This window comes from Sorex araneus, chromosome 5 (assembly GCF_027595985.1).
Source record: "Sorex araneus isolate mSorAra2 chromosome 5, mSorAra2.pri, whole genome shotgun sequence".
Lineage (NCBI taxonomy): Eukaryota > Metazoa > Chordata > Mammalia > Eulipotyphla > Soricidae > Sorex > Sorex araneus.
This window is the reverse complement of record NC_073306.1, coordinates 81,449,171-81,461,698: the sequence shown is the minus strand read 5'-3', so window position 1 is coordinate 81,461,698 and position 12,528 is coordinate 81,449,171. Positions and strand designations below refer to the sequence as shown.

Genomic DNA, 12,528 nt, shown 5'->3' with positions numbered 1-12,528 from the left:
TAAGGCTGTTCCAGACATAGTGGGGCCTCGCTGGGGTCCACAGAACTCAGTGCTTTAGGGATGCCCCCTGTCCCCGGCCACACCCGTCTCAGTGCTCGGAGACAGCCCGTCCCCAGGAAAGGAGCCCCAAGGTTCCTTACAATTTCCAAGCAACCCGCCCCGACATGTCCGGACTGCAGGAGCAGTGTCCAAAACGGAGAGCGACAAGCCGGCCAGGACCAGTGGCGGGGGAGGGGGCGTGAGGGAGCTGTTGCGCGAGCACCGCAGGGGCGGAGGCGCGGACCCCGGGGCCGAAAGCAGGCGGCGGGCGGGTCGGCGCCTTACGCCGGGGGTCGGGACTCGGTTGGGCTGCCCTCAGCGGTCGCGGCGCCCCCGCCTTCCTCCGCACGCCTCCCCTTTAAGCGCCGCCGGCGGATTTGTGTCGGCCGAGGGGAGCGGCGCGACTCCCCTTTATGGCCGCGGCGGCGGCGGCGGCGGCGGCGGTGACAGCGGCGGCGGCGGCCGCGCGGGGCCGAGCGGGAGGCCGGGCCAGGGGCGGCGGGCGCCGCCGTCCGCGCGGCCGGCCCGGGGAGGCGCGGGGGCGCGCGGCGCGGCGCGGGCGGGCAGTGGGCGGGCCCGAGCGCGCGCGGGGGGCGGGGAGGCGGGCGCGGGCGGGGAGCCGGGCGGCCTGCGCTCGGGTCCGCCTCTGACTGCGGCGCGGCGGGGCGATGTGTGATTACCATGGCGAGGAGTCTCTGTCCGGGGGCCTGGCTCAGGAAGCCCTACTACCTGCAGGTAGGCCGGCCGCCCCCTCGCGCCGCGCTCCCTCCCGCGCCGCCGCCGCCGCCCGCCCGAGCCCCGCCGCCCCCTGCCGTTCGGCACCTGGCGACGCGCCCTCCCCGGCCGCCCGGGCGCCGCAGCCCCCCGAGGCGCCGCTGCCCGCGCCCCCCGCGCGTCCGGCTCCCCCGGCTCGGGGTGGGGCGGCGTGGAACCGGCTCGCCCGCCCCGGCTGGCGCCGTAGCGCCGTCGCATCCTTGGGAGCCCGGGGGACGTGACCCGGCTGCCACCCTAAAGCCCCCCTGGAAGCCGGGGCTGGGCGCAGCGGGCTCCGGACGTGCCGCCCTCCGCTCCCCGCCGCGGTGCGCTCTCCACCCCCCACCCCCGCCCTCCTCTCCTCCCCACGGTGTCCTGAGTCTTCCCTAGGTGGGAGGCGAGGTGGAGTGTCCTGCCTCCATCTTTCCGAGAATTACAGGCGTGTGGCACAGCAGCGTGCGTCTCCCCCCGACAGTGCCTCGGGAGCGGCGGGTGCCTGGTGCCGCGCGCCCCTGGGCACCGTGTCTCCATCACGGCGGGCTACATGTACCGGGGGAGGCCGGGCTCGGAAGCCCGAGCGGGAGGGGAGATGGCAGGTTGGCTTTCTCCAAGGCGAGAGCGGTGGGAGACACAGTGTGCGGTGCGGATCGCGAATCCCCCCAGCGATGCCAGCACCATTCGCAGGCGTGTCATGTGGACGAGGCGCGTGTTAATTTTTCATGATTTCCCGCACCGCTCTCTGTTCCGCCGCTGCCAGTCCTTGTCTTCGAACCCTGCCTCTGCCTCCATGTACTGTTGGTCACCAGGGGGACCTAGTAGACACCCCGGAGGAGCTGAGCGCGAATCCATCACACCCCCTACCCCTCACCCCGCGTGCGCATCCCGTGGAGAAGAAGCGGCTACAAGTCGGTCCTCGCGTGGGTCAGCTCTGTCGTCTGCGTTGCGAGGACAGTGTCCATAACCTCATGCAATCTTACCTTACAGGTGTTGGTCGGGTGTTTAGGGACTGGAATTCACACGCAGCTGGTATTTTCATAAGTTATGTAAAAAGTTGAGAACCTTCATGGGGCGAATAAATCGTGTGTTTGTACTTGGGGATTTTTCGGTGTAAATCATTGCCTGTGATGATGTATTGCAACTTAAAAGCGTGATTTGACGATCCATGATAAGAGCGGAGCAGTGTCTGTTGCAGCTCCACCAATAGTAATTGTGCTTTCAGCAAGTAACTAGCGCAGACCAGTCCAGAATTCAACCCAGGACTGGAGAGGGCTCTTGCCTTGCAGCTGACCCCGGTTCAGTCCCCCGCACCGCATGTGGTCCCCAGAGCACTGCGGGGAGTGTGACAAGTGAGTACAGAGTTAGGAGCACCAACAAGACGCCCCTTCTCCCCCAAGGAATACTATCTTGTCCAATTGCCTTTTTGTGTTTTTTTTTTTTTATGAGGGAAGGGGGAATGTATTTCCAGACTCAATCACCAGACTCAATCCAACATATATATTTATTTTAATACTACAATCATCTAATTATGTTTCACTTTAATAGGTTTTAGGGCAAGCTTTATTTTATTTTAATTATGGTTTATTGTAACAGGGTTATAATAGCTTTATTTCTTTTGTACAAATTAGTTCACTCACCACCACGAAAGTGCCCAAGACCCTCTTTCACTCTGTCTGGCCAGGCTTTGTTTCATTTTTTATTTTTGTTTTAAGGGGGCCACACTCAGCAATGCTTAGGGCTTACTCCAGGCTCTGTGCTCAGGGATCACTCTAGTGGTTCTCGGGGGACCTTATGTAGTTTAAGGCTTGTGACACCATGTGACAGTGACTTTTTTGGAGCAGCATAACACAAGCTTTCAGGTTGGTTGAATTAAGAGCCGTTTTACAACTAGTTATATTCCTATTAAGGGGAAACATTTGGTATTTCTGGCTTTATGAATGTGTACATCATTGTTCCACATTAAGGTAATCTCAGATTTTAAGCATTGTTCCACATTAAGGTAATCTCAGTTTTAAGCACCTCTAAAAGATTTGGGGGTGTATAAATATTTTAGTAGTCTGTCTATGCAAAATAATTAAGTAGAAACTATATTGATTATAGTATTATATTTCAGACAGATAAATTTACAGCATGGAACCCAGAAAGTTTTTAAATAGTGTCTTGGTTTTAGTTTTAATTTTTTAAATAGATTTTCTTCTTTTTTTTGGCCAGGATTTACTCCTGGCTCTGTGCTCAGGGATAACTCCTGGCATTGGTGTCGATGGTATTCAGTGTTGGGGATTGAACCTGGGTTTCATGCAAAGCAAGCTCCTTAATTGCCGTATTATCTCTTTGGCCCTAAATTTTCTTTTTGTTTTTGCTTTTGGGCCACACAAGGTGGTGCTCAGGGATTACTCCTGGCACTGTACTGTGCTCAGGAATTACTTCTGGCATTGCTCGGTGGACCTTATGGGATGCCAGGGATTGAACCCAGTCAACCATATGCAAGGCAAGTGCCCTATCCACTGCATTATTTGTCACTCCAGCCCCTGAATTTTTTTTCTTAGTTGTTCCACATCTTTCTATTTCAGTTTAACCATTTTTTAAAATTACTTATTTCTTTTTGATTTGGAGCCACACCTGGCAGTGCTGGGGGCTACTTCTGGTTCTGTGTCTGGGGGACCATGCAGTACCAATGACTGAACCAACGGCTACACTCATGCAGATGGTCTGTTGAGCTATCTCTGCAGCCCTAACCTGTTGTTGTTGTTTTAACACCTTGATTTTGGGGCTGAAGTGATAGTTCCCGGGGAAAGGTGCTTGCCTCAGGTTTGATCCCTTGCACCCCATATGTTCCCCGAGCACTGGGTGATCCCTGAGCACCACTGGGTGTGGCCCCCAAACCAAAACCATACAAACAAGCCAAAAATAAAAACCAAAAACCCCAACAAACCTTGATATTACTCAGGTGTTGCACATTCTTTGGTTACTTATTGCCCTATCTTCTGCTTTTTATATTTCTTTTGCCTCTAGGCACTTCAACTTTGAAATTATTTGGGAAAAAACAAAATAAAACCCATATTCAAAGGGATCTGTTTTATAGCTACTTAGTTTCTTAAGCACTGACGGTGAATCAATATATAATGTATATGTATAAAACACAGAACTTTATTTTGAGAATAAAATCTTGCCCCCTTAGGAACAGCATAGATATGATGATGTACTAGAGGGTTTGCATTTTTTAGGGGTATAGAGGGGCTTCATACTGTGGTGCTTGGGGCTACCCTGGCTATGTGCATGGGGGGGTATTTCATGCTAGGGCCTAGGGGAACCCTGAGGTGCTGGAGACGGAACTAGGGTCTGCTGCATGCAAAGCAAACAATTAACCCTATGCTATATCTCTCTGGCTCCAGAGTTGAGTTTTGATCATTTGTGGGTCTGGTTCATTATGATTTGGAAAAAATTTCTTAACTCTTCTTTCCATAGTTCTTACCACTTCACACATCACATGGACTAGATGAAATTAAATCTTATTTTGTGACACCTTTACTGCATTTTAAAATAGAAAAGCATGGTGAGAGCTTTTCTCATCAAAAAAGCCGGAGCCATAGTATTGCAGGTAGGACACTTGCCTTGCATGCAGCCAACCTGATTTCGATCCCTGCATGCATCCTATATCTTCCCTGAGTTGCAACAGGAGTGATTCCCCTGAACTCAGCCCAGAAGTAAGTCCTGAGCACAGGCAGTTATATGGCTCAAAAACCAAAAAAAGAAAAAGAAAAGCATGTTGAATTGCTCAACCAAAGGTTTCTACTCCACCCATTTTTTTTTTTTAAAAAAAGTGTTTTTTTGGTGGTGGTGGTCTATTTTGGTGAGTGGCATATGCTAGCCATGCTTAGGCTAATTCCTGACACTGAGTTTGGATATCACCCCTGGCAGGCTCAGGGGACCGTGTGGGGTACTGGGAATCAAACCCAAGTTGGCTTGCTTACAAAGTAAGCTCCCTACCCACTGTACTATCTCTCCGGCAAAAATGAGTGTTTGTAGATGATCAGCTGATCATATTGACTCAATCGTTTACATAAATATTTGTTCAACAGCTGCCACATGGAAATTATGTGACGTGTTAAGGATTCTAAGGGAACTATGCAAACTACTATGATCCTCCTGGGGTCTTTATAGGGAGACAACCATAACCGAACACAATAAAACCTCTCAGGAGTAAGACATCAGTAAATACCATGAAGGATAAGACTGAGAAAAAAAATTTTTTCAATCTTCAATATTTAGTAGGTTGTTCCTGGTCCAATGGCCAGAGCTGCTGCCTGCAGTGTTTTATGTGTGTATGGTGGTGGTGGGAGGGGAGGGGCAGTAGGTGGGGAATTGGGGTGGATAGCCAGGAGGCCTCCACCTAGCAGTGCTGAGTGGGGCCTATGGTGTTGGGGTCCAGCTCAGTGGCTCACACAGACCAGGCTTGTATCCCTGACCCAGTTCCTTTCAAAGGTAATTTACTACCGAAGATTGTATGCACAAAGCAGAAAAGGAAAACCACTGGTGTTCCTATCAGTGCCCTTAAGAATTAACCATGTTTTGTTTTCTGACCTCACCTCTGTATCATTCCCACTAACAGGGCCTCACACATGCTAGGCATGTGCCGAGCCACTTCCCTGTTCATTCTCCTGCCCCCCTTCTGCCCCTACGAACTGAAGTGTCAATTGGCAAATCTCAGCCATCGCATTATTGAATCCAGATTTCTCAGTCTACTACTTGATTGTTTCTGTGAATGTGTGGTGCCAAAGATCAAACCCAGGGCCACACCCATATAAGGCAAATGCTCCAATGAGCCCTGTCCCCAGCCCCTCAGTTTGTATTTCTAACAAGTAAGGATATTTTTAGATGTAATCACTATACCATTATCACACTAACAAAATTAATAACAGATCCTTTTTTTAAAAATTAAATCTTCCTCCTCCTAGATATCATAATTTTAGGAGGACTGACTAAATTTGATTTGTCAATCTATGTTGTTTGAGAGGGTCTTTTGGTAAAAACAAACAGAAGAACAAAACAAAACAAAATGACCTTGCCAATTTATTCCTGGGGGAACTTCTCCTTTCCAGGAAAGCTAATTCTCATTTTACGATTTTTGGGGAAGATCTTAGAAAGGCGATGTCTGGTTGAAGTAACATTTTCATGTAAATGTATTACTTAAGGTGAAGCTGTAATTAGTTGACAGGAATAAAAGATCGGGTTTGGGAGTGAAGAGTACAAAAGGAATTGGATTTCAGAGATAGTGAGAAAAGGTGAAAAGCAAGGAAAAAGTGAAGCTGCGGAGTCCAGTTTTTTTATAGTTGCAGTTTTTCTATTTTACTCATCTGGATGAGTAGTTATGGCAAAAAAAATTAATAACTAGAAGAAGGGCCAGAGCAACAGTACAGCGAATAGGGTATCTGCCTTGAATGCAGCCAACCCAGCTTTGGTTCCCATGTGGCCCTCCTAGCTGGCCTGGAGAGATCTGAGTGATCCTGAGCGCATAACCTGGGGTAAGCCCTGGGCACTACTGGGTGTGGCCCCCAAACAAAACAAAACAAAACAAAACAAAAAGAAGTCGTGTCCCAGGTAAAGTTTAGTCCTCAGAGCTTGCAGGTATCTCTTTTACGAATTTTAAAATTTTATTTTATTCGAGGGGGCATTTGGGCTACACCCCTCATACTTAGGTTTTACTTATATGCTCTGACATCACCCTTAGCAGTGCTTGGGTGACCATATGTGCTACTATATCAGCCCAGGGTTGACTGTGTGCAAGGCAAGTGCCTTAATCCTTGTCTTACCTCTGTAGCCAGCTCTTCTACCATTTGTTAGGGGTTTTTAAGCACCTGACTTCATTATAAAGAGTTTTGTTTTCCAGTAATTTAGTTAATGAAAAATATTGTAATAATTGATAATGTTTTTAGAAAATTATAGATTTTGATGCTTATTAAAACAATAACTGATGTAGTTTAACCAAATAATAAAATAATCAACATAAAAAGAAAAAAAAACGTAAAGAACTGATACATACTTTAGCAAGGTTATATCTTGGAAATATTAGATACGTGAAAGAAGCCTGTCACCAAAAACCACATGTTATTTGGTTTCAGTTATATGAAATGTTCAGGAGGGGGTTGGGTTGGGGGTGGGGAGTCTATAAACAGAAAGTAGATTAGTTGCCTAGAGCTGAGAGGGTTGTAGGGGAAATGAGTACAAGGCTTATTTGCAGTGGGTAAGGGTTGGGGTCAGGAGTTAGTGGAAATGTTTTGCAATTGATCCTAGTGATATTTGTTCAGCTTTGTAACTATAATAAGAACCTTTGAATTTCATACTAAATGAATGCATTGTGTGGTCTGTGAAATATATTTCAATAAAGCTGTAACACAAAAGGAAGGTGGGGGAAGGGGACAGAGTCTGTGGCAGAGTTCAGAGTTTGCTGCGGAGTTCATCAGCTGTTTTTTGGGGTCAGGGAGTGTTTCATGGGGGGGCACAGCAGGTGCACCACCTGCAGGCCTCTCTGAGCCAGGAGGGCTGGTGACTTGCAGTAGATAGATAACCAGCAAATGTAGATAACCTGAGCAACAAGCACCATTCCTGGAGCATGACTACTTACTGTGCCATCCTCTCCAGCACCTTACCTAGAAAATTGTACCTCCTGACTGAGATCTGAAACTCGGTGTTAAGCAGTTTGGCCATTTTTTACTGTTGTTGTTTTTGGGCCACACCTGGCAGTGCTCAGGAGCTACTCCTGGCTCTGCACTCCAGAATCACTCATGGAGGTGCTTGGGAGACCTTATAGGATGCCAGGGATTAAACCTGGGTTGGCCACGTGCAAGACAAGCTCCCTACCTGCTCTATTATCTCTCCGGCCCCGCTGCTTGTTCCATTTTAAGGCATTATTTTTCTTCCCCGCTTCAGGATGGTAATACTACTTGTGTTCTGCTGGTTGTGGGAACCTGCTGGTTTATGGGAACCTGGAATGACACCTGCATTTGTCTTTTTTTTTTTTTTAGTAGTGTGTTTTCTACAAATTAGCATCTGTTTTGTTTAAGGTTTACTCTGAGTCTGAGTGAGACTGATAATTTAGCAGCCCTATAATTTGTTGGCTTTGGCTTAGAATATCTTCTCCCTTCTCACTATCATTAAGTCTTAAAGAATGAAAGTTCAGACAACTTAGGGTAATTTTCTATACTTAGGTGATACACATTTTCCATTCTAGTCATTCTGCCTACATGACTTGTTGCACATGAAGCAGTGCAGTGGTATCGTAGTGGAATTTGAAGTTTGAGGTAACCAGGCTCTTTTGAAGGTCTTTAGTCACTTTTGATTGCAAAAGTGTTGAATCTCTTTAAGACTTCCTCTTAAGGATGACTGCTCTAGCAATTTCAATAAGTGTTGAGTTGGGTGTTGTGAATGAATGGATACGTGGTATTCTCATTAGGTTGTTGGCGCGTGCTTCACATTTTTGATGATGCCTTGCTCTTTGTCTTATATTTGTACTGGTTTTCAGAGATGACTGCTGTAGAAGCTTTAGTTTTTTTTAATGTCAGTGAGGATATTTTGTGAGGTTCAGTGCCAGAGAAGACTGCTGATAATATTGTTGATACAGATTAACTGGTAATAGTGACTGTAGCATAATGAGAGTAATAAGGCTCCCTGCCCTTTCTCAGTCTCTAGAATAGTTTTACATCTACAGACAATTAGGAAATGCGGTTGTTCCCTGTTCTGAGAAGGCAATGGGTGGTGGTGGGAGGCCTGGGGCAGGGAGACTTTTTTGATGTGCTTCTTGTCAGCTTTGTTTGGCTTGCTATTGAAACCTGGCTTTTGCCTGCGACCAAATCTCCACAACTACAATTTGTTTTCTGAGACTGGTTTGTATACAGAGAATATATGCATCCTATAATGTCCAAAATTTTTAAAACAGATTTCAATTTTAGAAGACTGGAGAGTGGTTAAAATACTTGCCATATGACTGAACCAGGCTTGATCCCTGGCATAGTATATGGATCTCCTAAGCACCAACAAAAATCACAGAAGGATCCTGTGAGCATTGCTGGGTATGACGCGTGTGCACGTACACACAATCACAATTTTAGCCATTTGGTATTATCATTAATTAATTTTCTAATCCTGTGAGAAACTCAAAGAAATGGCCAATCCTTAGGACCCCAGAGTTGGAAAATTATTAAAAAACACTGGATTATGGCATTATTTTGTATTCTCCCTAGAAATTTTCTTTCTTTTAGCAATTAAGTGTATTTTAATTTCTTTAAGTCTGAAAACAATGTGATTCCAATCGGTTGAATGCCATCTATTTTTGGTTTGTTCCTTGTTTTTTGCCACCTAGGTGGTGTGCAGGTCTTATTCCTGGCTCTGCACTCAGGAGTCACTCCTGGCAGGCTCAGGGGACCATATGGGACACGCAGATATCTGGCCCCAATCAGCCACTTGCAAGGCAAGCATCCTGTCCACTACACTGTTGCTTTGATCCCTGAATATCATCTTTTTACATGTCTGATTGAAAAGATAAATAGCTCACAGTTTTAATTTATTTTAGTTTTGTGGTCACTCCTGGCTGTGCTCAGGGCTTTTTTCTGATTGTGCTCAGGGATCACTCCTGACAGGCTCGGGGGACCATGTGGGGTTCTGGGAATTGAACTGGGTTGGCCAGGTGGAAGGCAAACACTCTATTCACTATACTTGTTTCTTTAGCCAAATAGCTCACATTTTAAACGTCACTTTCTAGATACTCAAATATTTTATGAATACCTTTCTTTTAAAATCGTTTAATTTTTAAAGCAGTTGAGTTTTAAAAAAACAACAGACTTTGGTAGTATGAACATGTGTTTAAAACCCAAACTTTTAGTGAATGGGTTTTTCTTCTAAACGAGTAGTTAGAAATAAATTTAAGTAGTTGCTGGGGATGTAACTCAGCAGTATGACATTTGCTTACATGTTTGAGGCCCTGTGTTTGATTCCAGCACTGAAAAAGGGAAGGAGGAGAGGAACTATGAAGAGGAGGATGAGAGAGGATGGGAAGGGATGGGAGGGGAGGAAGGATAGAGTCTGGTTGAATAATGAAAGTTACTAACCATTTTTAGGTGTAATCATGGTGCTGTGGTTATATTTCTGGCTTGTTTTATTTTTCCTATGGCCAAAAACATGTAACAAAATGGTTGTATGTTTTGTTACAAATATAACAAATACAAATATAATGTAACAAATATAACAAAAGTGTAACAAGAATGTATCATGTTAACCATTTTTTTGTTTGTTTTTTGTTTTTTGGGTCACACCTGGGGATGCTCAGGGGTTACTCCTGGCTCTGCACTCAGGAATCACTCCTTGCTTTGCTCTGGGGACCATATGGGATGCTTGGAATCAAACCTGGGTTGGCCACATTCAAGGCAAAAGCCCTACCCGCTGTGCTATCACTCCAGCCCCAGTCATGGTAACCATTTTTAAGACTATAGTTTAATTTATAAAGCAGTTAGCCGAGAGATAGCTCAGGGGTTAAGGCATTTGTTTTGCATGCACCAACCCAGGTTTGTTCCCTGGAACCACATGGTTCTCAGGAATTGAGCCAGAGTTAGGAACAAATCTATGTACGTCCTCTTGAGCAATGCCAAGTGTGCCCCCTAACCACCTCCCCCCCACCCCGAAAAAAAGTACAGTAGTGTTAACTTGCTTTGTTTGGGGCTGTATGGGGCAGTGCTGTAGGAGGGAGATTACTTCCAGTGTGATATTCTGGAGTCTCGGTGGTGCTTGGGGGATCATGTAGTGCTGGAGATTGACCCCAGGGCTCTTGATTGCAAGGTATGGACTCCATCTCCCTGGGCCATTATTTGCACATTATTGGCAAGAGACTTCTTTAACTTTTTTATCTTGTGAAATGTAGACTCTAAGCCTAATCAATAGCTTCCTGCTTCTCTCCACCAATCCCTAAGTAATTACAGCCTACTTTTTGTTTTTGTAAGTTTGCTGCTACTGCTTCTTCCTCTTCCTCTTCCCCCTCCTCTCCCTCTCCTCCATGTTCCCCCCTTTCCCCCGATGTAGGTGGGTCCCACTGGTGACTTATGTGAATGGGGAGGAGAAAGATGGTCACTTTCTCTCCATCTGCCTCTGCCACCCGGTTCCCAGGGTTACTGGCTTCTTGCCTTGCCTCACAGAAAAGAATTTCAGGAGTAGACAAACAGTGAAGTAAAACAGATTTTATTTGGAGGTTTTTGAAAGGGAGGAGGAAGAGAAAAGCGGGAGAGAGAGAGTAACTTGCAGAGAAAGCAGGGTTTTCCCAAAGATGGAGAAACCCCTACACACACCCCAGCATTAGATAGGAAAGAACACATCTCAAAAGGGGAGATACAGGAGCCACATGTGCTTGGCCACGTGGGTGCAAGCAGTACTTGGGATCAGGCAGCATATGTGTGACCTCCCTTTGTTCCAGGTAGCTTTTATAGGGTATCTTCTAGGGAGGTCTTCATCTAGAATGTTCTGAAGTCTTCTCTGGGCTGAATTACCAAGGTTAATCGAATTAAGGGAGAGGTCCAAGGGTATTCGAGGAATTTCTTGGAGAAGAGTCCAATCTCCTTAGGGTCTGCTGCTGAATGTCTTATCTAGAGTCTTGTTCGACCTTAGGACTTCTACTTCCCAGGAATTTCACTGTCAATTCTGGTGACCGCTTTCCCTAGAAGTTTCATTTCCATGGGGCCCTTCCCTGTCTATCTACCTGCCTACATCACTCCTTCCCCTTCTCTTTTTTCTCCTCCCCTCCTCTTCTTCCCCTCCCCCATACCATCCTTCCTCAGGGATCACTTTTGGCAGTGTTTGGAGGACCATATGCAGTACCAGATTAAACATAGATGTTAGCTCTTTGAGCTGAGTTTGATTTCTTTAGATACCTCGACCTGGGTTTGATTCCTCCGCCCCGCTCGGAGAGCCCGGCAAGCTACCGGGAGTATTTCACCTGCACGGCAGAGGCTGGCAAGCTACACGTGGCGTATTCAATATGCCGAAAACAGTAACAAGTCTCACAATGGAGTCATTACTGGTGCCCGCTTGAGCAAATTGATGAGTAACGAGATGACAGTGACTGTGACCTCATAGAGGTAGAATCAATTTTCTGTGATTGATTTATTTTGCATAGCATAATCTCAAGGTTCACTCACATTGTAACAGATGTCAAAATTCCCTCTCCTTATTTCTGCCAATATTGATCCTCTCACAACTACTTTTCTGTCCTCTCTGTTTTTTTCTTTTTTTTTTGAGTTAATTTTTTTAAAAACTTGGTTAAGACTCTTCATTCTAGTCAGTATTTGTATTTGTGTGTTTGGGTTGTCTCACTTAGTGTACACAATGCCCTACAGGCTCATCCAAATTGTGGAGTATGGCAAGGTTCATCATCGTCCCATTGATGGTCAATTTTCTCAAGCGGTCTCAGTAACATCTCCATTCGTCCTAGCCCTGAGATTTTAGAAGCCTCTCTTTACTCGTCCTTCCCAACAGTGCCGTAATAGAGGCTCTTTTAGGGTCAGGGGAATGAGACCCATCATTGTTACTGGTTTTGGCATATCAATACGCCACGGGGAGTTTGCCCGGCTCTCCTGTGCAGGCAGGAAACTCTTGGTAGCTTGCCAGTTTCTCCGAGAGAGGGAACTAGGCTATAAGATGTCGAGGCCATGTGCTTCCTGGAACTTGGTTTATAGTCTCTGGATGTTGGCCATTGATGGGATT

At 46.4% G+C, this 12,528-nt stretch overlaps 1 protein-coding gene across 1 annotated transcript in view; it reads left to right on the top strand.

Moving 5' to 3' along the window:
- The first annotated feature begins 616 nt into the window (after nt 1–616).
- DIPK1A (divergent protein kinase domain 1A) overlaps nt 617–12,528 on the top strand; it is a 103,969-nt gene continuing 92,057 nt past the window's right edge. Inside the window, exon 1 of the mRNA XM_055138238.1 lies at nt 617–774. Coding sequence (XP_054994213.1) covers nt 721–774 — 54 coding nt within the window. The 5' untranslated portion in view covers nt 617–720. The remainder of the gene's footprint in view (nt 775–12,528) is intronic.